Below are 26,233 nucleotides of genomic sequence, written 5' to 3'. Positions count from 1 at the left end.
ATGATCCTGCCACGGCTGCGTTGTGCCGTATTGCTTGGCTTCTGTTGGACCTATTGACATCATTTCAATCATCTTAGCATTTTCAAGATGGATGCGGGAAGATTGATCAGGAAATCTGCTAATGAAGAGCTTTTAAGTGGTATTTGGAAGCCTAAACAATTGAGTTCGAATATTCGTATGAAGGCACTAGAGGCAGTAGGAACAATAGAAATGATAAGGGCGACGGGGACAATAGAGACGACGGAGACGACGGGGACGACAGGGACGACAGAGACGCCAAGTGCGGCAGCAACAAAAAGGCTTCTACCATTCTACCTGGTTAGCAGGACTCATGATCAAAGGTCCAATAAAAATCCTTCAAGTAAGATATGTCCAGGTCTGGACTATTCGATTGACTTTTGGGTCATAGTGTTACTCGTCCACAAGGTGAGAGACTAGGTAGCTACGCGCTAAAGCTTAAGACTAATTAGGGTCTCCATTGAAGAAGGTTAACAGGCCCCATTCAACGGCGCTGCAGCAACTACGTCCAACTCCATGTCGTTGCAAAAGACAAAAGAGTTGTTCCACTAACGAACGATGCCTCACATTGAAAGCCAAACACACATAGGTAGCCAATAGCTGACTATTCCTTTGTTGGTCCTAGGGAAGTATCGTGCTTATTACGTCATATTAGGACCGCCGCACCGCCAGGGGTCTTAAGTATAGTGGGGCACCTTGCATAAGGGAACCCGTCGCCGACTCGTCACACTACTCCTCCTGCCGTCAACATCATCGCCAGTGGAAGTCAACAGCAATTATCGGTACATATTATTTCAAGTTATACATGTTAAATCTGCGGATTTACCCCAGTGGTCCTCTATACCGCTAATACAATCTCCGTCTGGATTCTTGCCCTCATGCGGGTGATGGCGCTAATTACATTGGCAGCCAGGGCGGCATGTGTGCCCTGCAGGTTCCTGTAAGTGTTTTCCATGGAATCCAGGCGAGCGGTGACATAACGCCGGGAGAAATTGACGGCGCGCTGGTTCCATAACGGCTGGAACTCGTCGACGAGCGTTACGAGTCGCTCAGGCCGATTGGGGAACGTCTGTTAGTGGGAAAAGGTCAGTCGCGATCTTCCTTTCTTTGAAGAGGGGTCAAAGTTCTTACCCTGGCGTACAGGTTGTCGAAGACGGCCAACGCGTCCCGTCGGCCATCAAACAAGTCCGTTCGATACTGTGCAATGCCGTTCATGTAATTCCACATGGCGAAAACAGCACGGATTGACGACAGGGCGTCTTCGGCGTTGGCGAGACTTGGATTGTTCATCCACGTGTTCCAATTGTCATCGCTGACGCCCTGGCCTTCGGTCGTGTACATTCGTCCCTTCAACGACTGCGTGACGGGTTTCCAAGTCAGCAAAATGGTCCAAAGCATATGATTTCAAAACCACTCACGTTGAGGGCTCTTGCCAGATTGACCATGACATCCGGGTTGCTTGATGATCCATAGGCATCAGCCACAGCCTCGGCGGCCGAACCTGCCGGCGGGTCTGCCTCGACGCTAGCTGGTACCCAAAGCCGGTAGTCGTGGGCAAAGTAGTTGAACAGATTGGCGAAGCTGAAGAGACTGTTCTGGCTCTGATAGATCGTGGACAGGCCCGGCTCATTGTCAGCCATGTCGAGCTGTCCAGTCTGGAAGAACTGGGCGGCATGATTCGGGAAGATGGATCGGTCGTCTACGTGATCCGACTCTACCGTCTGATAGTTCACGCCTTGGACGCCAGCACTGGTAGCGGAGGTGTCCTCACAGTCGTTGGGATTGGCGATACTCCACCGTTCGTTGCGACCTAGTTGATCGATGTCAGTCTCTGTTCTCATCCCATTTCGGGCCATACAAACTTACCAGTCTCAGCATCGAGGGCGTCTCCGTTGTTGCCGTTGGGATAGGTTGGAAACTGGAAATTGAAGCCATCGGCGGTACCCCCGTTAGCGTTGGCATCCAATATCGGATAGTCCTCAGTTGACCCTCCACTAGGACCAGCAGCTCGCTCGTCCAGGCGTCTGAAGTGTGCCTTCTCACGTTCGCTGAGGTCACCGAGATGCTCTGGTTTGAAGGTCAAATCCAACCCGGCGAAACCTCTGCGCTTCAAGTCGGTGTCGTCGTCATCAGTGCTGTTATCAACAAAGAAGTTGTAATAGCAAATTAGTTCTGCGGTCGTACTGTTGTCGCTACACCCCATGAAAGACTTGTCGCCGAAGACAGCATATCCGTTGATATTGGGTGCCTCGCGCTCAGGAGGCTCTTCGCCACCGGTGAGGACGACGGCAGGACTCGCCACGCTGCCTATGTTGTGCGTGGTCCCGTCATCCCACCCAGATTGGATGGTCCCTGTCTGGACCACATCGGCGGACGCGGCCTGAGGCGCATCGATGATTCCAGGGGACCCTGTGCCCACATCATCGACGATGTTGATGGCGTGAACCAGCCGCGAAGTGAACTTGGCACCAGCGTTCTCCAGTGACGTCTCGTAACCGAAGAGCTTGAGCGTCATGGTAGTCTCCAGGACCATGTTCATGGCGAAGATGGAGTTGAAGGACCCGCCAGTTGCTCTTTTTGTGCTACTAGCAGAGCCATCGGGGACAGACAGATATCCAGTGGCAGCATTGCTGATTCTCTTGTCCTTCACGGCCCCGGAGAAGTCTCCAAGCCCCGGCGGTGCATTCGTGCGCAACGTCTCGGACGACGCCAGCTCGAAGTCGACGTCAAACTGAGCGTCAATAGCGCCGGAACCCCTTAATGACACCTCACAGTTGAGCGATGGTGAGAAGGACACGATGCCTGGCTGCGAGGCCTCGAAGTTGGTGATGGCGCTCGAGAACATGTCGCGCGCTACACCGTCGCCGCTGTTAATGTCGAGCACGCCCTTGCCGTCAAAAGACAATGTCGCCGACATCAACAGGTCAGAGTCAAAGTACCCGTACGCCTCCTCGACTGACAGTTTCGGCGAGATGGTTCCCACGAGCGTAAAACCGAAACGCATCTTGTTACTCATGGAACCTGACAGGCTGATCTTGAGGAAGCCGTCGTCCTCGCAATCGTTGTCACTGCCATCATTGCCATAGATCAAGGAGGTGAAGTCGCTCTTCTTGATAGCCGGCTGAGTGTTCTCGTTGTATGCAGTGGTTCGAATACCCTCGATGATGGTTTTCCAAACCGAAGACAACTTGCTCCAGAAGCGCGACTCAAGGGGGTGCCCATCGGCATCATCACGCTTCCTCTTGGCAGCCGCTGCTTCGACTACTTGCTCATAGTACTTGTGGGTGTCAGAGTAGTCAACTCGGAAGTATATGTCGCCAGAGTCCCTCTTGGCCACCCGCGAGAAGTCATAACTGTACTCGAGTTCCATGACTTTGGCATTAACTGGGGCTCCCCTTTTGATGAGCTTGTCGGGGACGTCATGTGTCGTCTCTCGTACTGCATGAGCTACAGCATACTTGCCGAAGCCCATGTTATCAGGCATACGCAGAACTGTGCCCTCGAGACCGCCCAAGTGCATGTCGTCACAGTTACTCTTGGCCGAATCGTCCATGCAAACGAAGTAGGTCGACTGAACTTCTTGTCCATGGTGTGATCCGCGGGTCAGGAACTGCAAATGAGAGCCTCCCTCACGCTTGTCCAGGTTCGAGACGGTACCTGACGGTCCATCGATGACGACGAACAGGAAGGCTGCCACCGTAGCGTCGTCATTGTCGGCCACATCTCCAGCGGTGTACGAGAGAGGCTGCAACTCAAAGACCGGCACGTCGCTGGTAGGCGGCAACGTTGGGAACAAGTCTTCAAGGTCGACAGGGAGGAATGGATTGACGTTATCCGGGGTGTTGCAGCAGAGCGGCTTTTGCCTCGAACTAAGACCGCCTGCGCAGAGAGATCCAGTGTCGCCCGAAGGATCCAGGGCCACCTCGACATCGGTAGACGAGCACTCATTGTCGTCACACGTGCCCTTGCCGACCCAGTGACAGTTCTGGAAGTCGTAAGGGCAGCAAAACTTCTGCTTACACGATGAAAAGACGGCCTTATAGATGCTCCGCGAGCTGACTTCGTAGGGGGAGTCGGCCGGGCAGTCACCGCAGCCGTCAGCCCAGGCGCATCCATCGACATAGCTAGCCCACGTATTGCTCTCGCAACAGAAGGCTTGCTTCCCGGGTGCTAGACAGTACTGGCTGCCCCGAGAGCTGTGAGTGATCGTGGTCTCCCCTGCATGGCACTGTCCATGACACGATCCAGAGCCGCGCCAGGTACACGACTGGGGCATGGCATTCGTCGGGCAGTAGACGTGCTTGTACATGTAGCCGTGAATATCACTGCCACAAGTATCTCTGAACTTGCCGTTGGGCGCAGTTGCCCAGCCCGAGGGAGCAACCTCGTACTGGCTCACGCAGTCGCTGACCTTGCAAGCCTGACCATTGACAGATGCCCATTCAGCCGTCTTGGCTACTGATGCGCGTTCCAGATTCAGCGAGAAGGATGGCAGCGATTCTCCCAACAGGCCCTCGAGTGCCGAGAAGGATGTATCGTCTTGATCGACGCTCCATATCATGACACCGCCAAGGCCGACCTCGTTAGCCCAGTCGACCTTCTGGGCAAAGGTTGTGTTGTCGTCGTAGCTAACCCACATGTCCTTGTCGTCACCGTACACAATGTAGTTGGCCGCGGCCGCCTTGTCGTAAACGACCTTGGGATCTTGGTCCGCAATAATATCCATGATCTCAAAGTAGGCCAGTGTGCCCGCCGAATTCGTGCAGTCACCGGCTTTGGCAGGCCCGCTGAAAGCGCAACCCGGCTTGGTGCAGTCGGTATCCTTCAGCTGAAAGGATCGACCATAGAAGCCGAGACCGAGAACAACTTGGCCAGGGGGCACATCATTACGCCACAACAGGTCGGCCGCCAGCTTGATCTCCGTTAGGTTCGTGTGGGCCTGAACAATGTTTCCAATGGGGTTGTTGGCATCCCATACACCCTGAGACAATGTTGTTAGGTCAAATGCCACACAATTCCTTCTGGTTGTGACTTACGTGAAGATCGTATGTCATGATGTTAGTCCAATCTGCGTACTTGAGCATACTGGGAACGTCGAACCTGGTGACATGTTAGTGGAGTTCGTAACCGAAGTACGCCCAGTCGTATCCTGACTTACCACTTCAAGTACCAATACGAACTTGGGATGGTAAATGAGAGACCATAGTCACCGCGCGGCGATGCTTGAAAGGTCTCCCGCAGCGTCTTCAGGAGCAGAACGTAGTTGTCTGTGTCTACCTCGGAACCACCACGATCACCAGCGCCAGGGTATTCCCAGTCTAGGTCAACGCCATCGAATCCGTAACGCGTCATGAAGGACACGAGGTTGTCTGCAAACTTCTGCCTCTTGTCGTCATCTCCCGCAATGTCTGGAAACACGGTTTGTGTGGACGTGTCGTTGTCCGAGAACGTCCACCCACCGATGGACACCCACACTTCGAGCTCGGAACTGAGGGACTTAAGGTCTTTGATAGCGGTTGTCTGCACGAACAGGCTTTCAGGTGTTGCTGAATCCATGGTTGTGACCAGGAGTGTATCTGGATCGATGCTTTGACAAGAGAGTTAGTCAAGTTTTACAGCGAAGAGGAATGGTATCTCACTAGGCAAAGGCGAAGTTGACGTGTGTCAACCCGTCAATGGGAATGCCACTGGGCGGGAAGGCTCTGCAGGACCTTCGGGCAGACCAAGCTTCGTAGTAGCCAATGACTTTGTTGTCAAGAACTTTCTTGCTGGAGCCTCCAGAAGGAACTTGCGGGTCCAGCACGCAGTTGGACTGGCACTTGTCATCGCAGAATTCCGACGTACTTCCACAAAAGCCGTATTGACTGCAGCAGACATTAAGAGGGCACGTTGTTCCTGAAGACGCAAGTCAGATCCAGTATCACTAAGATGAGGAACACCAAAATACTCCGAACGTCATTGACAAGGCGCTCCTCGTTTATGAAGAGGTATGATTTGAGGCTAAGAGAAGATACTTACCAGGTACTTCGGCATATTGCCCACACTCAGCTTTGGCATCGCACTGAGAGTCACAGTCGTCGCCGCAAAAGTCCGGGCCAAAACCGCAGATGCCATCGTCTGTTCCTTGAAAGGAACCGCAGCATGCGACTGTCTTGCACTTTGTACCTTTCTTGCAGGTCGTCGTGTCGTCGTCGGCTCTGCGACGCAGCTGACTTATATTGTAGGGCAAGTTGAAATCATTCGACTCGAGGTTGAAGACATCTCTGCTTGAGACAACCTGGTGGGTTGTAGTTTCAAGTTTTGCGTTTGAGTTGTCTGAAAGCACAAAAAAAAAATAGCAAACAGTAGTGGTAAAAGGAATAACGACGCCGAGGCCGATCTCAACGTTGGAGAGGCCATCTTACTACCGTTACTAGAAAAGAGTGTAAGAAAGCTGGAGGGAGAGACACAGCTATTCCAGCCAAGAGAACATTGCAAATACTATCTTGAAGGATATCAAGTAGTAATAGGTAACAACATCTTTCATGCGACGCGGTTCCTCGGCTAGGACCCATAACACCTGAGCTGAAATGGCCCGACATCCATAGACACAACCAAAGTCCCTTTCAGGGATCCGCTTCAGGCTCAGGTGATGCTTCTCGGGTGTTGCACTGTTTAGTTGCAGCCTGGTCAGGAACCAGCCCTGAATGCATGCATGTGTGTGGATATCTAGCAGGAGAAGATTGCAGGAAGCCCGGCTGGCCGGCGTCTAGGCATCACACTTATACAGGATTGCCGTCAATATCTCCCGATCCGCCCCGGAGAAAGGAAGCTTCAATTTAACTTCATCTTGTTGTCTGTTCTAAGCCGTGATGGACCGCTCAACTGCAGACGGGGAATGTGGAGACAGACCAGGGGAAGAAGCTTGAATGCACGCGTCCCGCTCCCAACCTAGACAAGTGCTTACTCGAACAGGGTCAACAACCCCGGTCACGAACGATGCCGCGTAAGGCCAGCTGCGGGACGAACCAACATATGAATCCTCCCGACTTGGCGCCGAAATGAGGCTCCATTCTGCTCTTACAAGCCTGACTGCAGCTCACGCTGCCGCTTGATGCGGTTGCCAGGAATCATGCCTTCGCGCGATGCAACATATGTGTGGCCATCACGGCAAGGCCCTCGCCGGTGCCTGGGACGTTGAGTTGTGCCTATTCTGTCATTCACGTTTATGATGGGATGAGGAAGTTTCCCACCTCAATTGACGTGTAGTTGCTGAACATCTTCTCGAGTTTTGTTCAGGCTACAATGACCTCTTTTGGATACTCTTTGCTGGCAACGGGCGCCTGCCTGCTTCACTTGGTCTCCGGACAAGTCTTTGTTGGCAGTAACAGTTCGCAAACGAGCATTTCAGTCTCCCTACCTGCGCCAGCCAACATCTCAAGTAGCTGCAAGTAAGTCTCTCCGGTCTATTGTATCACTACCAATTCGAGTCCTACAACAAGAGACTTTACTGACAATCTTATAATCGCAGTGCAACATTCACGACCGAAGTCACCTGTGACAGAAATCTTCCGAGCATTGCTTTTGGCGGCTACTTCCCCAGCAGCGATGACTTGACGGAACTCTGCAACTCGGACTGTCTTCAGTCGCTTGAGTCACAACGCATTGCTCAGGCAGATGCGTGTTCCTCGGACACCATGGTGCTTGAGGGGATGACCTATCCCATCACTGCCACGGTCGATGTATTAATTTGGGCATACAATTACACATGTCGACGTGACGCGAGCACAGGAGACTTTTGCCAGCCAATCTTCGACTCTTGGGCCAGCGGAAACGCATCTGACGAAGTCTGCAGCGACTGCGTCCTCGGAACATACCAGATCCAGCTGGGCAGTGCCATGGTCTACGATGATGAGCTGGCATCCAACTTTTCATCCATGACCTCGTCTTGCCAGGCCACTGGCTATCCCATTACATCGCCAACACCTCTTTACGTTAATGCTACAGCCACGGCTACAGCAACAACAACAACAGCCTCTGCCACGCCTTCCAACTCCTGCGTGAGCAACTACACAGTTCAAGCAGGTGATGACTGTCACTCCATAAGCGTTTCCCAACAAGTATCTACCAGCGAATTACTATACTTCAACAACTTGGAGGCCGGCTGCACCGACTTCCCCTCAGCTGGCACCTCGCTTTGTATGCCTCACACCTGTGAAGTGTACACGGTGCAACAGAACGATACATGCTGGGACCTGGCCGAGGCGTCTAATGGGACGTTCTCCATTGCCCAATTGGTGTCGTGGAACATTGATATCAGTAACGGTTGTGAGAATCTCGAACTTCTCGTCGGGAACCAGATATGCGTCACGTACCCCGGGGAGACGCCGGTAGTCTCGGCGACAGGGGCGGCAGCAACGGCGACAACAGCCCCTGTGCCGACCAATGTCGTCGAGGGCACCAACACCAACTGTAGCAAGTACTATCAGGTTGCTGACGACGATACATGCGCCTCTATCACGCAGATATACAGCATCTCGCTGGCAGATTTCTACTTCCTCAACCCAGAGATCAACAGTACCTCTTGCAACAACTTGTACTTAGACTACAGCTACTGCGTACAGCCAGTGGGTGACATTTCGACCTATGCCGGCTATGGGGGCAGCTCGACTTCGGCGAATCCCTGTATTGGCGGGACTACCACGGCTCCGGAGAGCTGCTACGCCACCACGTATTCTACAATCGAGGCGTGGACATTCCCGCCAGTCAACACCACTGGCAAGACGACAGGCGCAAGCAACTCGACGACTTGGGTCTCTTACACCGTCAGCTCTGTACCAGCATACCCCGTGACAGTCACCAGCTACAACCCGACGCCGACTCCTTACCAAAGTGGAATGGTCGCAGGATGTACCGACTTCTACTTCGTTGTTGGTAAGTCTCACGTGTAATTGCTACAACCTGACCACGCATGGTTTCACTATGGGTTACCCCTTTTAAGCTCCTCAGCTAACCTTTCTGCTTATAGCAAACGACACGTGCGCCGACATTGCAGATCGTTGGGGATTCTCAGTTGATAATCTGTATGCCTGGAATCCAGATGTGAAGACAGATTGCTCCGGCCTGTAAGTCAACTTGGTCATGGGAAAGAGAAGACTGACCGCTGACTTGTATTTCCCCAGTATTGCCGGCGACTACATATGTATGGCGCAAGGAACCAGTACAGACACAACAGCATTGGCGACTGCAACAGCAACGGCGATCAACACTGCCACGGCGACGACTACAAGCGCGCCGTCCGCCACCGCCCCAGGTCCTACGCAAACAGGAATTCCTGATGACTGTAATGACTGGGTTCTTCAGTCAGAGAACGTCTACTGTGCTGACATGGCGAATAACGCCGGTATCTCTCTTGCCTGCTTCTATCAGATGAATCCAGCGGTGAACACGACGGCCGGTGAGTGTCAAGGGCTGTTGGCAGACTATGCTTACTGCATAGGAACTGAGTCCAACGAGTGTTCATAAGCGGTCACGTCTCTGTGTTGCGATTGAATCGTTTTAAGACCATTGAAGTTTCAGAGGCTCATCGAGTTGGACCTTTGGTCATTGACACTGGCATTAACTACGAAGCTCTCCATGTTGTTGATATTTCTGGGTACATATTAGTGCCTTCTCTTGGACATCATTCTTCTTGTACTATTACGGCTATATTTCCATAGTCTTTATTATTGACCCTTTACCTGCCGCTCTTGTTGTCTTTATCTCTGTCATTTTCGTCGTCGTCTCTTGTCGTCGTCTCTCGTCGTCGTCGTCGTCGTGGTTTCTACGTATTACTAGCTTTATATGACATACTATGTCTTACATAGACGGACCTCTCTAGTCACAACATGACTTATTTCGTTTAAAGCAGGTATGATGACAAAGTAGGCATAATAGTCAGTCTCTGCTCCCCGAACCATGCGGTTGGTGGCAGGGTCGAAGAGGGGACGGACTAGGCAGCAAAATACGCTCGACGGCCAACAGGTTATTCCCGGGGATGTTCAGGGAGGTTTCCACTAGCGTTAGGTACCCATGGCCCCATACAGGACGCTAACGGCGGGGCAAATCACACCCTCTCGGCGAACTAATATAGCGGCCGCGTAGTACATCGGCACCTGCAGGCTGCAGGGATAGCGGCACCGGGCTCACTGCTCTTCAGTCGAGCGCCTCAAGGGACCTTTTGTTTGCCAGCTTACATCTACGACATGGAACAATTCCATGATTATTTCTCCGCTGTTCAGATCATTGAGCACATCGAGCCGCTCTCAGTCGCTACCTGGTGTTATTCACACCACCTACGGTCATGGACAACCAAATCCGATCTTTCATGCGGGTCATCCGCAAGCTCGACAACGCGGATGACCTGATCCAATCTTTCTCGGAATGGGAGAAATCCATATCATCTCAAGATGAAGGCTCCCCGACACTCGCTGCCCAAGACCAGCGGCGTATTCTCGATTTCCCGGATCCTGACACTCAAGCTGCCAACATTGCAAAGTCGTCCACACTCAGTAAGGAGGACCTACTCAAGCGCGCGGCAGAGACCCCAGCACAGCTGTCTGCGACTGAAGTCGCCTTGCTCAAGAACCGCTACTGGCTGGAAATCTCGTCTGACGAAGAGCACGAGGTGACCTTGGCTCACGGACTGATATCCGGGCCCCACCGTGTTTCCGAGGAAGAGTTCAATGAAGCTGACAAACGCCTCAAGACGGTGCGGCATCCGCTGTACGCGGAAAACGAGGAGAAGGCTATCGAAAATGCCTTTGCTGAGCACTGGCGGCGCGAGAACGAGGCGTGGAGGGCGAGGCAGAAGCAAGAAGCCGAAAGGTCTATTCTGGCCAGGGCGGCTCCCTGGGTGAGGCGCCTATGGGATGAGGAAAAGGGCGAGAAGCATTGGGGATATGGCATTTTTGTCGATCCTGAAGCATTTGCCGACGACGAAGACGTTGAGGACTATATGTGCCGTCGAGACGGGATTTTCTTCCATGGTCGAGATGCGATCGGGGCAGGGAGCAGTGCCATCAACAACATGTGGAGATTGCAAAGGCTTCAGTGGCCCGCGAACATCCCTGCAGACGATGACACAAAGGACGAGAAGAATAACGAGGACGTCGGCAGAGAAAAGGAGGGTAATGATGAGAAGACCGACGACGAACGCGCTGCGAAGTTTCAGAAACTGCGTGAATATTTCAATTCCATTCGAGACCGAGCGCCTAAGAGGCAGAGGCAGGAACGGGAAACCGACACCACAAGCACGCAGGCTGAACGTGGCGGTTTGACGGACGGCATCCTCCAGAATGTGTTTGTGGTTGTGGACAAAGACAGCGCGGATTCAGTCGTCTCTGGAAGTGGACTGGTCGACGACATGTGGGTTTGGGCAGTCGAGCCTGATTACGATGAATCGAAGGAGACACTTGCCCCTGCTGTCGCCACCGAGGGATCGACCTCGACAGAGCCAGCCAGCGGCTACAGAGGCTACATGCGTGTTCGACTGCAGCAACTTGTCAACAAGTTTTACGAGGCACGGCGCTTCCATGAGAATGAGTACCCGATGGCAAAACTCTGGGAGGCCGCTCATAAAAGCAAACACTATGCCTTCGTCTCTACCAAGGACGACGAAGCGCGGAGCTGGAGCGTGGACAGGTTTGTGGGCAGCGCTATGAGAGCCCAGCCACCACGAGTTATGATGGGACCCAAGCCAGTCGGATCATCTGGAACTGGTGTTTGAAGAATGGTATAGATTTGTGAGTATGTCAACAGCGAGTAGACTTGCCGTCTTGATGCTACTCAATTCGCTAGAATGTCTATTACAGATGTAAACTCGCCATGCTCTTAGCAGTTAGTCTAGTGAAACAATGAAGTGTAAAGAAACACATTATCTGCCAACAAACTGAAATCCCTCCTACATTCATTCATGAACTTGGACGCCCATGACAATTCCAATGTCTCGGCCTAGGCACTCTTCAACTTGTCCTGCCCCCTCTGGAATATCTTCTTCCTGATAGTCTGGTCACTCAGCCCAGAAGCGCCATTCATGGTACTGTCAAACACTGTCCTGGGCCCAAAAGCATTCAGCAGCCAGACTATGAAGGCATTCGTGCCCTTCCAGACATAGGGGCTCTTGGCGCTCAACACCTCCGGCACGACCTGGCGTGCAAACTCTTCGGGCTTCATCGTGGTCTTCTCGTGCGTGGCGCTCCGCTCCCTGATCTTGGCCTCCGTGTCGGCGTACACGCTGTCCGGCGCGAACTTAACATTGTCCGCCTGGATGATGGCCGTCGAGACCTCGCCCATGTACACCGTCAATACCTTGAGGCCGAGGGGGCTGACCTCGAGGCGGAGGGTGTCTGAGTACGACGCTACGGCGGCTTTACTGGCGTTGTAGCCGGATGTGAAGGGTCCCGGAAGGCGTGCGAGGACGGAGGCAACGTTGACGATTGTGGGGGGCGTGCTGGAGGTGGGCACTGCGGCGAGAAGGAGGGGTGTGAAAGCCGTCACCATGTCGAACAGGCCGAAGACGTTGGCGTCGAACATTTTCCGGACGCGATCGGAGTCTGCTTCGATTGCGGGTGACTCGTACACTGATAGCTATTCTTTAGTACGTATGGAAGGGGAAAAGGATAATGAGACGTACGAGCACCGGCGTTGTTGTAGAGGATATCCAAAGTGCCGCCGGTTAGATTTGAGATCTCAGCCTTGATGTTGTCGATGCTGTCTTGACTCGTCACATCGAGCGTGAAAGTCTCAATGTTCTTTTGCCCCTGCAGATTCTTCATAGACTTGAGTGAACGGGCGGTTGCGAAGACTCGAAGACCCGCGGCGGCGAATGCGAGCGCCAGAGCATTGCCGGCACCTCCTTCGGTGCATCTATCAGGGTTACCAGTGTCAGTATCACTGTTCTCAAAGTGACCTTCAAGTATTTTTCATACCCAGAGATGAGGATGGTTCTTTGCTTTGAGCCTGCCATGACCAGATTATTCAATGTTAATGCTCAAAAGTGAGTCTGAAGTTTTGAGATCTCAACTCTGCTTCGGTTGTGTGTGGTATTACCTGTTGTCAGTGGACAACAGCCTCCGCTTAAGTATTGTTGAGCACATGATGATTTGGAATGATTGATATTGTCAGTTCTTCTTCATCTATGCCTCTTGCTTGCGAATTTGTGAACATCACCATCACCGCATGGAGCGTACCGTGGCATTCGAATCGTATTAGTGATCTCCGTAGTCATATACGCGTATTCGTCAGGAAGATATGCTTCACTTGATTTGTAAGAACCTAATTGAGACGCCAAAAGCAACGGCTGTTGATGAATTTAAGCTTCATTTCGTTCCGGCCGAGGTGACTTGGATGTTCGAGGATGTTTAATAATCATCCCAACTATGGTGGGGCCGTTCAGCAGGATGCACCGACCACCGACGGGGTGGGTCTTGGGCTGCCGGATCGGTCTAGCTGCCGTCCAACGCCCGGGTTGCGGCATAGAAATGACCCGTCTTTTGTCCTATCGATATCATCCACACATTCCTTATCCTTGCATTCGGCTTGTCTGTTGTAAATATCTCCGGTGTCTGTGTCGTTGTTGCTGTCAGTGTCGTCTTTGTCATGGTCGTCCATATCGTTCCATCCATGATACACCTTCTATTCCTTGTCAGCGTTGTCTATCTCAACATCACGACATCTGGAGATGAACTCTGATCCAATCGGGCGAAGGCTATACTAAGTTCAACGCTTTGGTAACATGGTCTGGTGCAAAGCAGCCCACGGAAAGGAACCTGTGTAAGTGACGAGCAAGGATATAAGTCAAGCCTCGTCGGCTCCTTCAAGCTCTCTCATTTGCACCAACAAGACCATTCACACATTTCGTTCAAGAGCAAACAACATCTGCCCAATATGTCTGGAAACCACTCCATCGTCATCCAAGGCCCGGGGAAGGCCGAAATCGTCGAGGCCCCCATCCCCAAGCTCAGAGAGGACTACCTCATCGTCAAAGTCGCAGCCGTCGCCCTGAACCCCACCGACGTCCTGCACATTGACACTTTCGCACCCGTAGGCGCACGCGTTGGTTGTGACTACGCCGGCACCGTCAAGGAGGTCGGCCCCAAGGCCAGCAAGGCTTTCAAAAAGGGGGACCGCGTCGCCGGGTTCGCCCACGGCTCCAACGCCCTCCACCACGAGGACGGCACGTTTGCGGAATACATCACGGTTAAGGCGGACCTGCAGCTGCGCATCCCGAAAAGTGTTAGCTTCGAGGAGGCCGCAACGCTCGGCCTCGGCGTGGTTACCGCAGGCCAAGCCCTCTTCCAGAGCCTCGACGTGCCTTACCTCGACAGCCCCGCCACGGAGAAGGTGCCGGTCCTCGTCTACGGCGGCAGCACGGCGACGGGATCGCTGGCTATCCAGTACGCCAAGCTCGCCGGCCTCTTCGTCATCACGACGGCTTCGGCTCACAACTTTGACTACCTCAAGAAGCTGGGCGCCGATGTCGTCCTGGATTACCATTCCGACACCGTCGTCGAGGACATCAAGAAGCACGCCGGCGCTGGACAGCTGAAGAACGTGCTCGACTGCATCTCCACAGAAGCGACCGCCAAGATCTGCGTCAACGCCTTTGGCGAGGCAGGCGGCGTCTACTCCGCCCTTCGGTTCGTGCCGGAGGAGCTCGTGTCGGCGATCAACGACAAAGTGACACTGAAGCTGAAGCTGGCGTATTCCGCCATTGGAGAGGCGTTTCAGTTCGGACCACTTTCGTTGCCGGCGGATCCGGCGGACCTGGAATTTGCAAAGAAGTTTGTGGCGAATACGGAGAAACTGCTGGCGGAGGGAAAGATTGTGCCTCACAAGCCGACTGTGGATGAGGGTGGGAGTGGTCTCGGCGGCGTACTCAAGGGTCTCGATCTCGTCAGGGAGGGCAAAGTCAGCGGCACGAAGTTGGTGTATCATATCTAGGTAGCCTGGCTGGTTAGCTCCGTCGGCCCAAAAGCACACTTTTCATCTTGTCACAAGCATCAAGGTTTCCAAGCATATTGAGAATGAAATTGACTCGGAAAGCCGGAGCCAACGAATAATAACTGGATTCGTGACTTTTGAGTATCCATAATTCTGTCTGTAGTAAAGACGTAAAAGACCCTAAAGAAATGCGAAAACTTCTTGCTTGCTTGCTCGCTCGCTCGCTCGCTTGCTGGACAGGGTATCCGTTGTTCCCCAAACACCATGCTCTATGCTCAGTCCGTAACCGTACTCGATGCTTTTGTGGCTTCATCACTCATTCATGTCTTTAATTCGTCACGCTTGAAAGAAAGCAGAAGGGTAAAAACAAGTCTGGGAAGGGGGTCATCGCGGGGGTCGTATCGGTGTGCCGAGAGGTGTGCTGTAAGCCGAGCGATCATAGCTCTTGTTCTTGGCGCGTTTTCGTTTGAGGGCAGTCCAGTCGGCCTTCCAGTTCAGAATACTTTGGTTGAGGTCGGGATCAACATCCAAGGGTAGCTGTACTTCAATAGCCTTGAGACCCAGACGAAGGTAAGTGAGCTCCGAGTCGTTTTCTTGAAGCTCTTCTTCCCTGCGATGAGTCAGTAATAGTGCTGGGTTGCTGCACGCTGGGACACATACAAATTCCGGACTCTTGACTGAAGAAAAATGATGCGTTGTGCTGCGCGTTCTGCGCGGGTGACAAGTAGCTGGTGGATATGCTGGACAATTGTCAGTTACCGTCTTATGAGTCATCTACTTGATTCTCACCTCCGATTCCTCTTGTCGGGCCTTGAGGTTCGTCATGAGGGTTTCCAATTCGATGTTGAGCTTGGCCGCCTCAGATGCGATGCGGAAAGCGTCGACAGCGGGTTTTTTCTCGATGGTAGGTTCAGGAGAAGGGGTGTCTCTTCTGAATGAGCTCCGCCATGAGGGTGAGATATCCGATAGTCCAGAGCGAAACCATGACGGTGAAGGTGAGGTCCACAGAGATTCATGCTCTTGCTCAATCTGCTCAACCGCCGGCCACGTCTTAGGCTTGCCTTGGGGTGTCTCTTGAGCCACATGAACCTCGCCAGTCATGACACCTTCGATCTCGTCAAGCTTGCCATGCATGGCGCTAACGCTGGTGTCCGGCACTTCCTCGCCCGCCAGCAGCTTTTCCGCTAATTCATTGAGTCGCTGGACTAGCCCAAGAGTGTCTCTGGTGGTCTGGGTGCCATTTTCGTCTGAATGAACGGATGCCGTGAGGTCGTCTTCAGTCCAGGACCGGGCCAAGGGGCTCTTAGCGACTGGCGTCGAGAATTGCTGGCTGGTGGTGGAAAACTGTTTGCGCGGCGGTGACAGCGGTGAGAAGCCGCGGAAACTCAGAGTTGAAGGCAGAGAGGGCGATGAGGCTTGCGGTGAGGAGGGTTTAGGCGTGGCAACGTGCGGCGTCGAAGGAGGCGGTAGTTTGACGGCACGGTCATGGCTTCTCAGACGCCTCAGACCTTTGCATGGACTGTTGTCGTCCTCATTGTCGTTCAAGTCGATAAAACGTAGGCCCAGCCCCGAATCCGACCTGACGTCCGGCATAGCTGTGCATTGAAGTGTTTTGGGAGTGCTTTGGGCGGCGACTGGCCAACCAAAAAAACGGGTCTTTAGCCTCCTCCCGAGTCCTCTTTTGGAGGGAGGATGATCAAAGGAGTAGGTTGACGCGATTAGAGGGAAGCAATGCGACTATGAGTCCCGAGTCGGGTCAGGGCTGCATGCGCAACGGGTGACAAAGCGGGAGAGCTACGCTACCAATCGCCCAGAGTCAGGTATCAATCCGTAGGTAGGTAGTTACTTAGTGTAGTATTTCCGAATGGGTTCCGAGAGGCCGAATTGTGTGCGCGGGCGCTTGGCTGTGAATGGGAATCTGAATTTTGGGGTTGGTAGCTGCAGGTTAGCTGCGGTAAGGTGTGATGAGGTGTGTCGGTCAGGAAGCCAACCAATGCATTCGAGTGAGAGTCTGGCTCCTTTGTCTCTGGCGCGTTGGACGCGATGAGAGGCGTTCAGTTCGTGTCGGGGGCTGGTGAAGGCTGGAGTCGGCAAGCGAAGGGCTGTGACTGGCTGGGCAAGCTTGAAGAATTGTGGCGCCATGCATGTGACCGCAGGGGGGACGTGGACACTGAGCTGGCAGGAGCTGCCCACATCCTCAGTGCCTAGCCAAGGGCAGGTCTTGGAGACTTGGAGACGCTGGAGGGGACATCGAGGGAAGGGGAGACCACACACACTGGCACTGGGCGAGGCAGGAGGACGGGAGGGACGGGGACCGGGATTCTGCGGCGGGCGGGGGCGGTCTGAGCGGCATTGAGGCTGCCGCTGCATCGAGCTCGCAGTTGTGTTGCGTTGCATTGTGTGATGTGGGGGAAGGGAAGGGGCGGACAGTCAGCCATCCCGCCCACGGGCAGCCTTTTTTTTTTTTTTGTTCGGCTACCAGGAAGGACACGGGGAAAGCAGCAGTAGCTGCTGCGTGCTGCTCAACGAGAACCCCTCCACGACGGCCGTCGGTTCAGTGGACGGGTCGCGTGCGACGTAAATTGCTAGTGCGGTACTTTGGCGGTCAACTTCCCTTCTGCCGGTCACATGTGTCAAGCTTACTTGCACTTTGAGGCTTTGGGGTGACCATCACTTTCAGGCACCTTTTTCCACACCACCTCAGTCGGTTGTTCAGTGTATCTCCCATGCTACAGTGTCTACCTACCAGTCTGGCTGACACTGACTCTGAGGTTCCAAATCCGCAGACGGCTGAAGCTGAAGCTCTTGGCAGTTCCGAGTGTTACCAAAGTACACTTGACAACCACCTGCTCAACAACCCTGACTGTGAAACCAGGAGTCAACATCGAGTAAATATAGACAAGAGGCTCTCTCTGCTCGGAGGCTTTGAGAATCGAAAAAAAACAAAACCCCGGGCTAAACACTGACGAGCGGGCACCACCGGGGACTTGTTTCGAAGCGCACCTCTCCAAGTCGGCTAACCCACACATGTATCGCGCTACCATCGAACGACCTCCGCAGGGGCCTATGACGCCGAGTCGGGGAAAGTAGCAGCGTACCTTTGCCGGCCCAGTCTCCTCAGTGGAGAGAAAGTTCCTGGCCCGGCCGCGGCCTTGCTCTGGCTGTTCCCGGCACTGCACTCCAAAGCTCTCTCGCAACATCCCGCCGCTGCTCCGTCTCCATCCTCATTGCCAGAAATAACCTACTCGAAACACCTTTTCGAGTAGCGCTGCTCGCACGCGACCTCTGTCATTATCCCCAATTGACAATGCAGCACTAGAAGTCCTCGTCCATTTTCACTTCTTGGAGACCAAACCCTCGACATCGACCCTCTCTGCCGTGCCTGCCAGGTTCCATGTTGCCCTGCGTCATATCAAAGCCTCGGTAAAGGCCCTGACCAGCTCGCTCCCGCGGGGTCGCCTCAACTCGAACTTCCGGAATACCAGTCAATCACCGGTCCCTCAATAGTCGCCCAACATGTCGTGGAAGAAGACGGACAAGTTGATGGACACCATCAGGCATTACGCCAGTTTCCCGGCGACTGGCGTGAGCTTGAGGCAGATGGTCCAGTTTGGTGAGAGGCCATCCGTTGGTACGTCTATCCCTCCCCTCCCAGTCGCTCCATCAGCCTCATGCCTCGCCTTTTGCGGCTTCCGCATGCGCCGCCTGCTTTCACTCGCGATGCGCCAATCCTATCAGCCTCGTCCGGTGCCGTTTGACCTTCTCGCTGACCACCTGCCTCTCTCCAGGAACTCTGTTCCGTGCATCGCAGTTCCTCGCCGAGGAACTACCAATTCGCCTGGCCCACCGCGTTCAAGAACTCGACGAGCTTCCCGATGGTCTCAACGATATGCCTTCTGTAAGGCGTGTGCAAGATTGGTACGCACAGTCGTTCGAGGTACGTCGAGGCTCTGCTTGCATGACGCATGACGGAACATGACTCACTGACGTCCGGTCGTTTTTAGGAACTCACACAACTGCCACGACCCGATTTGGATAGAAGCACAAAGGAAAGACTGTTGAGGCCGAGCAAAACTTATGGCAAGGCTCTACTCTCTGAGGCGACAAGAAATCCGAGTATCGAAGAGGGGCAATACGCATCTCTGCCGCAGACCAACAACGGCAATGGCTTCAACAAGCAAAAGGCCGTCGCCGCACGGAGATACTTCGCCATGGTGGACGACACCGGAGACTGGCCCGCCGAGCTTCGGCTGTACAACGAAAGATTTGCAAAAGCCCTCCACGGCATCAAGAGGAGACACGATGGCGTTGTGACGACCATGGCGCAAGGTATTCTGGAGTATAAGCGCAAGCGACAGCGCATGCAGATTGACAACAACATTCAGTCGTTCCTCGATCGCTTCTACATGTCGCGCATAGGCATCCGTATGCTCATCGGTCAGCACATCGCCTTGACTGACCAGAGCCACCACCGCGACCCCACTTACGTCGGTATCATCTGCACAAAGACGAATGTCCAGGACCTGGCTCAAGAAGCCATCGAAAACGCGCGCTTCGTTTGCGAGGATCACTACGGGCTCTTCGAGGCCCCCAAGATCCAGCTTGTGTGCAACCCGAACATTAACTTCATGTATGTGCCAGGACACTTGTCGCACATGCTTTTCGAGACCCTGAAGAACTCTCTCCGCGCCGTCGTCGAGACGCACGGCCAGGACAAGCAGGAGTTCCCTGTGACGAAGGTCATTGTCGCGGAAGGAAAAGAGGACATCACCATCAAGATCTCGGACGAGGGCGGCGGCATCCCCAGAAGCGCCATTCCCCTGGTCTGGACCTACATGTACACCACCGTGGACAGGACACCGAACCTGGACCCGGACTTCGATAAGAGCGATTTCAAGGCGCCGATGGCTGGCTTTGGATATGGCCTGCCCATCTCGCGTCTGTATGCGCGGTACTTTGGCGGCGACCTGAAGCTTATTAGCATGGAGGGGTGAGTTGCTTGCGACATGCTTCAAATCATGTATGGACCGACTAACGCTCTGCACCAGATACGGCACTGATGTGTACCTCCACCTCAACCGCCTGTCCAGCTCATCAGAACCCCTGCAATAGGGACCAGCAGTCATGAGGGATAGGAATGCTCGAGGATTGACGCTGGGGCTGAGGTATAGTTTGCACAAGAGGCTCAAGGATCGCGAGATCACGGAACGTCGGCAAGTCGGCGACGCCCAAGAGATGATGAACCGGGGCGGCGACGCCAATCCAGGGTTTTACAAGCGTGACAGCGACCTGTAAGAACTTCTGGGCAATATGATTTAGTGGCTGCTTCCTGCCTGGCCACCTTGATTGTGTGCCCAACTCACTCTCAAATTTGCCTCCTCGAGGGTAGAAAAGAGCTGGGTTGGCATGCAATCACTGACGCCGGGGTCAGGACGGCCGAAGCAATGTAAACCAACAGCGTGCTTGGTTTGGAATTCCCTGCTTGCGAGTGCTCGTAGCAATGCTACGAGATGTATGGCACACACACACACACACACACACACAATACTTTACTTTTTGGATATGACGATTGGGAGGGCATTTTAAAAGAACAAACCCCGGCTGGGAATGGTCTTCGGGGTAAATAGGGACAGGCCGCATTCATACCACCGAGACCGGATGGCGGTGGCGTCTTCGTGTCTTTCTTATACCGCCTCTTCTGTCGTTGAACTTGTTGGAATACATGATTGCGTGCATTCACTAGAGACGATTCTGTCCATCTGCAATTCCTGTGCATTATGCTACCTAACTATGGTGGTAGCTTTAGGGCTGGGCCTGTTGGCCCGCCGGCCTCCTGTATCGACCGAACCCCTTCCAAAAGAGCAAAATAACATTCCCCGGTAACCCCGGCAGACCTCTCGAGTGTTTCGTCAAGATGCTGTGCTCACTCCAAGCTAGAAGACAAGAGAAAAGAGAAAAGGAAGGAGAAGAGAAAGCGCAGCCGAACCGAGGATAAGCACGACCTAGTCAGATGTCTCGTCCTCATCGTCTTCATCCTGGTAAGGACCTTGGATGATGCGCTGCTGCTGCTGCTGCTGCGGCAGAGTTCTCTGCCTATTTTGATGCTCCTTGCCGGACAGCTGCTTACGGTCTCCCTGTCTGTCCTGCGAAAAACGTCAGCGACCACCGAGCATATGTCGAAATGAGTATTAGCACTTACTGGAGCGGAACCGAAGCCGCTCTTCTTGGGCTGACCTCCCATGGTCTGGGGACGGCTTTGTCCGCGGAAGACGTTGTTGGCTTGGGCATTGTTCCGCGGGGCAACTTGGCGTGTTGTCTGGGCGGATGCCGCCGCTCCCATGACCGAAGAGCCACCAGACCGAATGGTTGGGGTCTTGTTCACTGCATGTTGACGACCAGTCGAGTCCCAGGCGTTGAATGTGACAGCGGCAGACTGAGGCTGAGACTGGGGCTGGGGCTTCGGCTTCTGCTGAGCCTCTTGAGCATTCTTGAACCAGAGTGCGGCCATGCCGTTGTCCAGCTCTTCCAGGCGAGACCGATTGGTATCGGCCGAAACCACGGACTCGGCGCCACGAACTGAAGAGGTGACACTCTCCGTGTCGGCGCCGCGAGCAACGGGACGGTAGTCCGGGGTGACTGAGGAGTTGGCCGTGCTGATGGGGTAGCCATTGAGAGCAGTGACACCATCAGTGCCAGTGATAGGAGCAAGAGGCTAGCACATATGGTCAGCGGGACAATATTACCCTGGCTCGGAAACCTCACCTGATCGTCTTGGTGGAAGTTGAATATCTCGGACGGCTCAGTTGGGAGACGACCCTCGAAGTCATCCAGCTTTTCGACGGGGTCCAGCGTTTGCTCGGGAGCTGCCCAGGGGGCATACCCAGGCTCCTGGGTGTTCGTCCAGTGCTGGCAATGCTTGCAGATCTTGAAAGAAAGTCAGAATGGTTCTATGGAGAGCAAGGAATTTCCAGGATAACTGACGTTAACTCCGTTGGTACGGTTGTTCTTGGAGAAGTCGTCCAGAATACGAATTTTGTTGCACGGCCCTTCACACTGGATCTCCTTGACAGGTTCGCCAGAGTGCTGCCGGCAGATCATCCCCGTGTTGGCGGCATTGATGTTGGCGCCACGAGAGAGTCTGTCCGTGACAAGCTTCTGCTGGCGTTTGGAGAAGGCACCCCAAGGGCGCCACTCGCCACCAAGATCGCAACGAAAGCTGTGAACCTGGTGTCAGCCTGTGAACAAATGTCGTGCTGCTGTGTCGAGACGAGGCATGCGGGGGCGGTTTCCTACCTTTCAGGCATTTTCTTTGCACTGTTGCCAGGTCTGGACTGGCCAGGCTGGCGAACACGGCGGAGCTCCTCAGGCAAAGTGTAGGAAGACATGGCTGAGGTAGAGATGCAGGGTGGCAATGAAGAAGGTATTGTTGCGCAGATGTGAAGTGTTTGCGCGATGTCTGTGTGGATGTGGCGAGAGGGAAAGGAAAGGGAATTTGGCTGGGTGAGTGCGGCGAATTTAAAGCTGTGGCTTGAAGACCGTAACCGAGGGAAGGAACCTCGAAGAGATTTGGTATGGGAAGGAGACAGAGAAAGGAAGGAAGAATCGAGCGTGGTAGGCCTGTTGATGGCGGGGTGTGAAGAGGGGGAAGAACCAGTTCAGACTCAAGAAGCAGAGGGGCAGGAGAAAAGGAAGCAGGAGCGCGTTGCCCGGTGAGGGACTCGGTTCTGCGAGGAAGCTGGTTGGACGAGTCGGTTCTTCGAGTCTGAGAGGAAGGTTATGGAAGGGGTCAAGGGGTGCTGGCAGTATCTGGCCTTTTTACCTGGGCAGCGAGGAGGTAGGTAGGTAGTGTGTTGTTTGTGGGTAGGTAGGTCAAGGCTATGTCCAAGGTACCTTAGGAATGGATGTTGAAAGAAGAAAAAGTCGCGTCTTGTGTAGTGGGTGAAGAGGAGAAAGTCTGAGGCTGCAGAAGGCGAGTGTGGGAGAAAGATGGGGATTAAATAGACCGTGGAGGCAGAAGCCCACGAGCAAGACCACCTGAATCAAAGGAGGCAGGTGCTTTCCCGTTCTCTTTCCAGAAAATCGAGAAGGTTTCACCTTGGTTCCCCGAGCAGATAGAAAGAAAGAAGTGCCTTGTCACGCTCAGTCAACTGCCCTTTCTTCAAGCCTGAGGCCGTTTGCACAATGATAGGCAACGAGAGTCCCTACTTCAGTCGGGCTCAAATTAATTGGTGATGAGCAGCATTTCACAAATATCACCATAGGACTGTCCCATGTTCAAACAAGAATGCCGTGATACTGAAAGCTTCAAAGTTACTGGTTAACATGTCTTACAGCCTTCACCCAGTCTGAGCATGGGAAAGCTGCCATATGCAGCTAACGTCTATTCCATTACCCAGAGGTCATTTGTAGAGCTAGTCAGACTAGCATGTACCGGCAACTTCCACTAATGGTGCTTGCTGTTGATGGTAAGGGTAGAGAGTCCTATCCAAGAACATTACTTCTGGAGTAATATAATCTTCATAGCGCCGTATATTCTCAACTTTCGATGTCGTTCTGATCCTTATGTGTATCTCTATATGACTCTTGATTCGATTATTTCATAGGACTGCCTATCTTACTTCTATGTAAGTATATAAGTATGAAACGCATATTCAAACGTAAGTTAAGGCTGAGGGAGTTGACAAAAGTAGGGATAGCAATAACGGCAGAAACGATCACAACAGCAGCAACAATAACAACAATAAAGATAGTGACAATAATAGAGGTGATAGCGACGACGACAGAGACGACGACAGAGGACGACGACAGAAACGGCAATAGCGACAACGTTAGAGATAACGAAGAATACCGAGCTTCAGAAAAATGGCTGCCATAGCACAACCAAAACAGGTAGCTTCGTTTCCCTGGCCGTCTGACACCATCTCGTTGCGGTTGATGTCGAGCGCTTGGTATTGGTACCAAATGCCCAAGTCTCAACCTCAAGCTCCCGAAGAGCATATCTAAACCTCAAGCGTGGCGAAGAAGAAGCCGTGACCTTGTAAGCCGCTCCCGTCTTAGTCGTCTAGCTCTGGAACAACCAGGGCCATCTCCGGAGACGACAGTGTAGTCGATGTCCACTTGAGCCTCATGCACAGGCGGATCCCACAACCAACGGGCTGGAATGCTCAGGCGTGCCTGCATATCTACCCCCGAATAACTCAATCCTTATGCAACACTGCAAATTTAGCGTGATTACCCGTTGTCCAGTCGACGGTGGATGCAGTCAATATTCCATAAAGAAATCCCACTGCGTCCCGGGGGGTTCACCAACATGGGTCTTCTCACCGGAGAGGATCTTCAGAAACAGCAGACAAAAAACCCCACACGCTAGAACTCACCGGGGACAGTGACCTGCACCATCGATTTCCCTTTTTTCCCAACAAAGTGCCATCTCACGGGCGAAGGGCGATTCAGAAACGAGATCAGCTCATCTCGTGTACACCGGCGCGCGAAACATGGCCCCCGAGAACTCTGAACAGCTGACAACACGTGCTAAAGGAACATTCCATCCCAGATGCTACCCTACGGCCGCCGCCGCCGCCGCTGCGGACACGCGCGCCCAAAACACCAATTCCAGGCTGGGCTGGGAGGGTATCGCGGAAAACGGCTTGTGGTCCGCCGGGGAAAAACCTACAAAGGGTCCCAGCAAGCCTCGCGGATCAGGAACATGAGGGAACATGTTCCCACACGGGACCTCACGGCGGCTCCGGATCGGCGGTTCCAACTTCGTGGTAACTCACGACAACGAACCACACCCATCAGACACCTTCGGAGATGGCTGGCTGGCTGGCAGGCTGGCTGGCACGCGGTTGCGAAAATTCCCTCCCTCCCCCTGTCAAACACACCAGCATTCTTTCCCAACGTCTAGCGTCCAAGTGGGTGGTGGGTGCAGTGCAGGAAAGCCGCAGCACGAACAGTGAGGGAAAATTTCCGTCGAAGCCTCAGGGGTCCTGACATGTGCAATCCGCCACAGGATGGGAAAACGAGAAACGAGGGAATAGTCAGAACTCTGTTCCTCTCTGGCCGTGCAGTGCAGACCGCAGACCCAGGTAAGGCAGGCAGGTATGTAATATGCACAGATGCATGCGGCAACGGCAGCACGACATCGTGAATCTCCGCCGAGTCAGCAGCCTGATCAAGACCCATGCATCTTTGGCAAAAAAGAGATACCCACCTCTCTTATGAGATCACACACCCATAGGTATCCAGCCATTCTCTTTCCAAACCCCGAAATTGCCCATTGCCATCGTCCGTCTTCGTGCCAAACCAAGATCGGCAGGCCGCCAAAGAGCTGCCCCTCCTCCAGGCTCCTCCTCCTGCTCGATAGTGTCTGTCAGGTCCGACCCGAAGGAACGGAGTGTCAGCCCGGGCTCGCCTCCGTCTCAAATACAGCCGTGCAGAATGCCTCGCATTAGAGTGACACCTGTGAAGCGTGCGGCGGCGGATACAAGCTGTCAGACTCGAAGGGAAGGCGGGGGCCAGAAGAGAGACCCGAGGCCCGGAGCAAAAGACTTCTCGGGAGCGGACTTTGAGACGGCAGGGGTTCGCATCGACCCTCGGCCGTGGAAGCACGGCCAAGAGCTTCCAGAAAAACTCGTTTACGCGTCGTCGCAGCCCATGCGCACCCTTCGAATTGGGGCCCTGGCTGTTTCCACGAGACGCAGAGAAGCCCGGCAGCACGCACGCACGTCCCCCCATTGCGGAAAAAAGGGGGTGGAAACAGAACCGACCCAGAGTCCACCTCTTTCTTTGCCTTCAGTTGTAATCGAAAACGAGGGCCATAGCTCTGAGCACTCCCCCCTTGTAACGGTAATATTCGAAGGCGGCAGGGCATATTAAACCAGCCCCCAACATATTCAAACGGCATGGTTGTTTGTGTCTCAGCGGAACAGGGTAGGGTGGTGAGGAGGGGCAAGATTTGGTGGTGTCAATTTGCCGTGATGGTGTGGCCACAACCTCAGTTGATGGAAGGTGGTTAACCTCCGGAGGACCCTGGAAACACGGTCCAAAACGCGGCACCGAGTGCATCTGGGGAATTGGAAAATCACCCGCCTGAACTTTCGCAAACTCATGCGGTTGCCCGTCAGCATTTTGGGCGCTGATGCACGCGTCGCATGGGCAATTTGGCGGCATATCTTCCTATACTCGAGGCGCGGGGAACCGGCGGGCAAACCCAAGGGACCTCTACCAAGAGGCTACCTAGAAGCATAAAGCC

The 26,233-nt window shown here is 53.7% G+C and overlaps 8 protein-coding genes across 8 annotated transcripts; 4 read left to right on the top strand and 4 right to left on the bottom strand.

Moving 5' to 3' along the window:
• Positions 1–856: 856 nt before the first annotated feature.
• CGCA056_v003046 (putative chitinase 10) lies at positions 857–6,051 on the bottom strand (the record flags this gene model as incomplete). The annotated part of the gene is made up of 8 exons (XM_037318303.1): positions 857–1,087; positions 1,150–1,374; positions 1,437–1,828; positions 1,885–4,999; positions 5,055–5,118; positions 5,177–5,605; positions 5,658–5,830; positions 6,037–6,051. The coding sequence occupies 8 exons, from the start codon at positions 6,049–6,051 to the stop codon at positions 857–859; spliced, it is 4,644 nt and encodes a 1,547-aa protein (XP_037182714.1).
• A 1,251-nt stretch (positions 6,052–7,302) lies between these two features.
• On the top strand, positions 7,303–9,522 carry CGCA056_v003045 (LysM domain-containing protein; the record flags this gene model as incomplete). Its single annotated transcript, XM_037318302.1, has 4 exons — positions 7,303–7,448; positions 7,529–8,931; positions 9,026–9,122; positions 9,180–9,522. The coding sequence occupies 4 exons, from the start codon at positions 7,303–7,305 to the stop codon at positions 9,520–9,522; spliced, it is 1,989 nt and encodes a 662-aa protein (XP_037182717.1).
• An 817-nt stretch (positions 9,523–10,339) lies between these two features.
• Positions 10,340–11,764, top strand: CGCA056_v003044 (uncharacterized protein; the record flags this gene model as incomplete). The annotated part of the gene is made up of 1 exon (XM_037318301.1): positions 10,340–11,764. One exon carries the CDS (start codon positions 10,340–10,342, stop codon positions 11,762–11,764), a length of 1,425 nt encoding a protein of 474 aa, XP_037182716.1.
• A 224-nt stretch (positions 11,765–11,988) lies between these two features.
• On the bottom strand, positions 11,989–13,003 carry cctT-1 (Short-chain dehydrogenase cctT; the record flags this gene model as incomplete). Its single annotated transcript, XM_037318300.1, has 3 exons — positions 11,989–12,617; positions 12,671–12,903; positions 12,966–13,003. 3 exons carry the CDS (start codon positions 13,001–13,003, stop codon positions 11,989–11,991), a joined length of 900 nt encoding a protein of 299 aa, XP_037182719.1.
• A 920-nt stretch (positions 13,004–13,923) lies between these two features.
• On the top strand, positions 13,924–14,979 carry TOXD-1 (Protein TOXD; the record flags this gene model as incomplete). The annotated part of the gene is made up of 1 exon (XM_037318299.1): positions 13,924–14,979. One exon carries the CDS (start codon positions 13,924–13,926, stop codon positions 14,977–14,979), a length of 1,056 nt encoding a protein of 351 aa, XP_037182718.1.
• A 384-nt stretch (positions 14,980–15,363) lies between these two features.
• Positions 15,364–16,572, bottom strand: CGCA056_v003041 (uncharacterized protein; the record flags this gene model as incomplete). The annotated part of the gene is made up of 3 exons (XM_037318298.1): positions 15,364–15,589; positions 15,640–15,719; positions 15,769–16,572. 3 exons carry the CDS (start codon positions 16,570–16,572, stop codon positions 15,364–15,366), a joined length of 1,110 nt encoding a protein of 369 aa, XP_037182721.1.
• Positions 16,573–18,495: 1,923 nt separating this feature from the next.
• Positions 18,496–20,091, top strand: CGCA056_v003040 ([Pyruvate dehydrogenase (acetyl-transferring)] kinase; the record flags this gene model as incomplete). Its single annotated transcript, XM_037318297.1, has 4 exons — positions 18,496–18,610; positions 18,768–18,916; positions 18,984–19,969; positions 20,028–20,091. The coding sequence occupies 4 exons, from the start codon at positions 18,496–18,498 to the stop codon at positions 20,089–20,091; spliced, it is 1,314 nt and encodes a 437-aa protein (XP_037182720.1).
• Positions 20,092–20,981: 890 nt separating this feature from the next.
• CGCA056_v003039 (uncharacterized protein) lies at positions 20,982–22,364 on the bottom strand (the record flags this gene model as incomplete). The annotated part of the gene is made up of 5 exons (XM_037318296.1): positions 20,982–21,122; positions 21,179–21,691; positions 21,742–21,903; positions 21,961–22,195; positions 22,273–22,364. 5 exons carry the CDS (start codon positions 22,362–22,364, stop codon positions 20,982–20,984), a joined length of 1,143 nt encoding a protein of 380 aa, XP_037183719.1.
• Positions 22,365–26,233: the final 3,869 nt, after the last annotated feature.

Source organism: Colletotrichum aenigma (assembly GCF_013390185.1).
Source record: "Colletotrichum aenigma strain Cg56 chromosome Unknown KSG_Cg56_contig02, whole genome shotgun sequence".
NCBI lineage: Eukaryota > Fungi > Ascomycota > Sordariomycetes > Glomerellales > Glomerellaceae > Colletotrichum > Colletotrichum aenigma.
The sequence above is the reverse complement of the archived record's forward strand: the minus strand, read 5'-3'. Positions and strand labels throughout refer to the sequence as shown.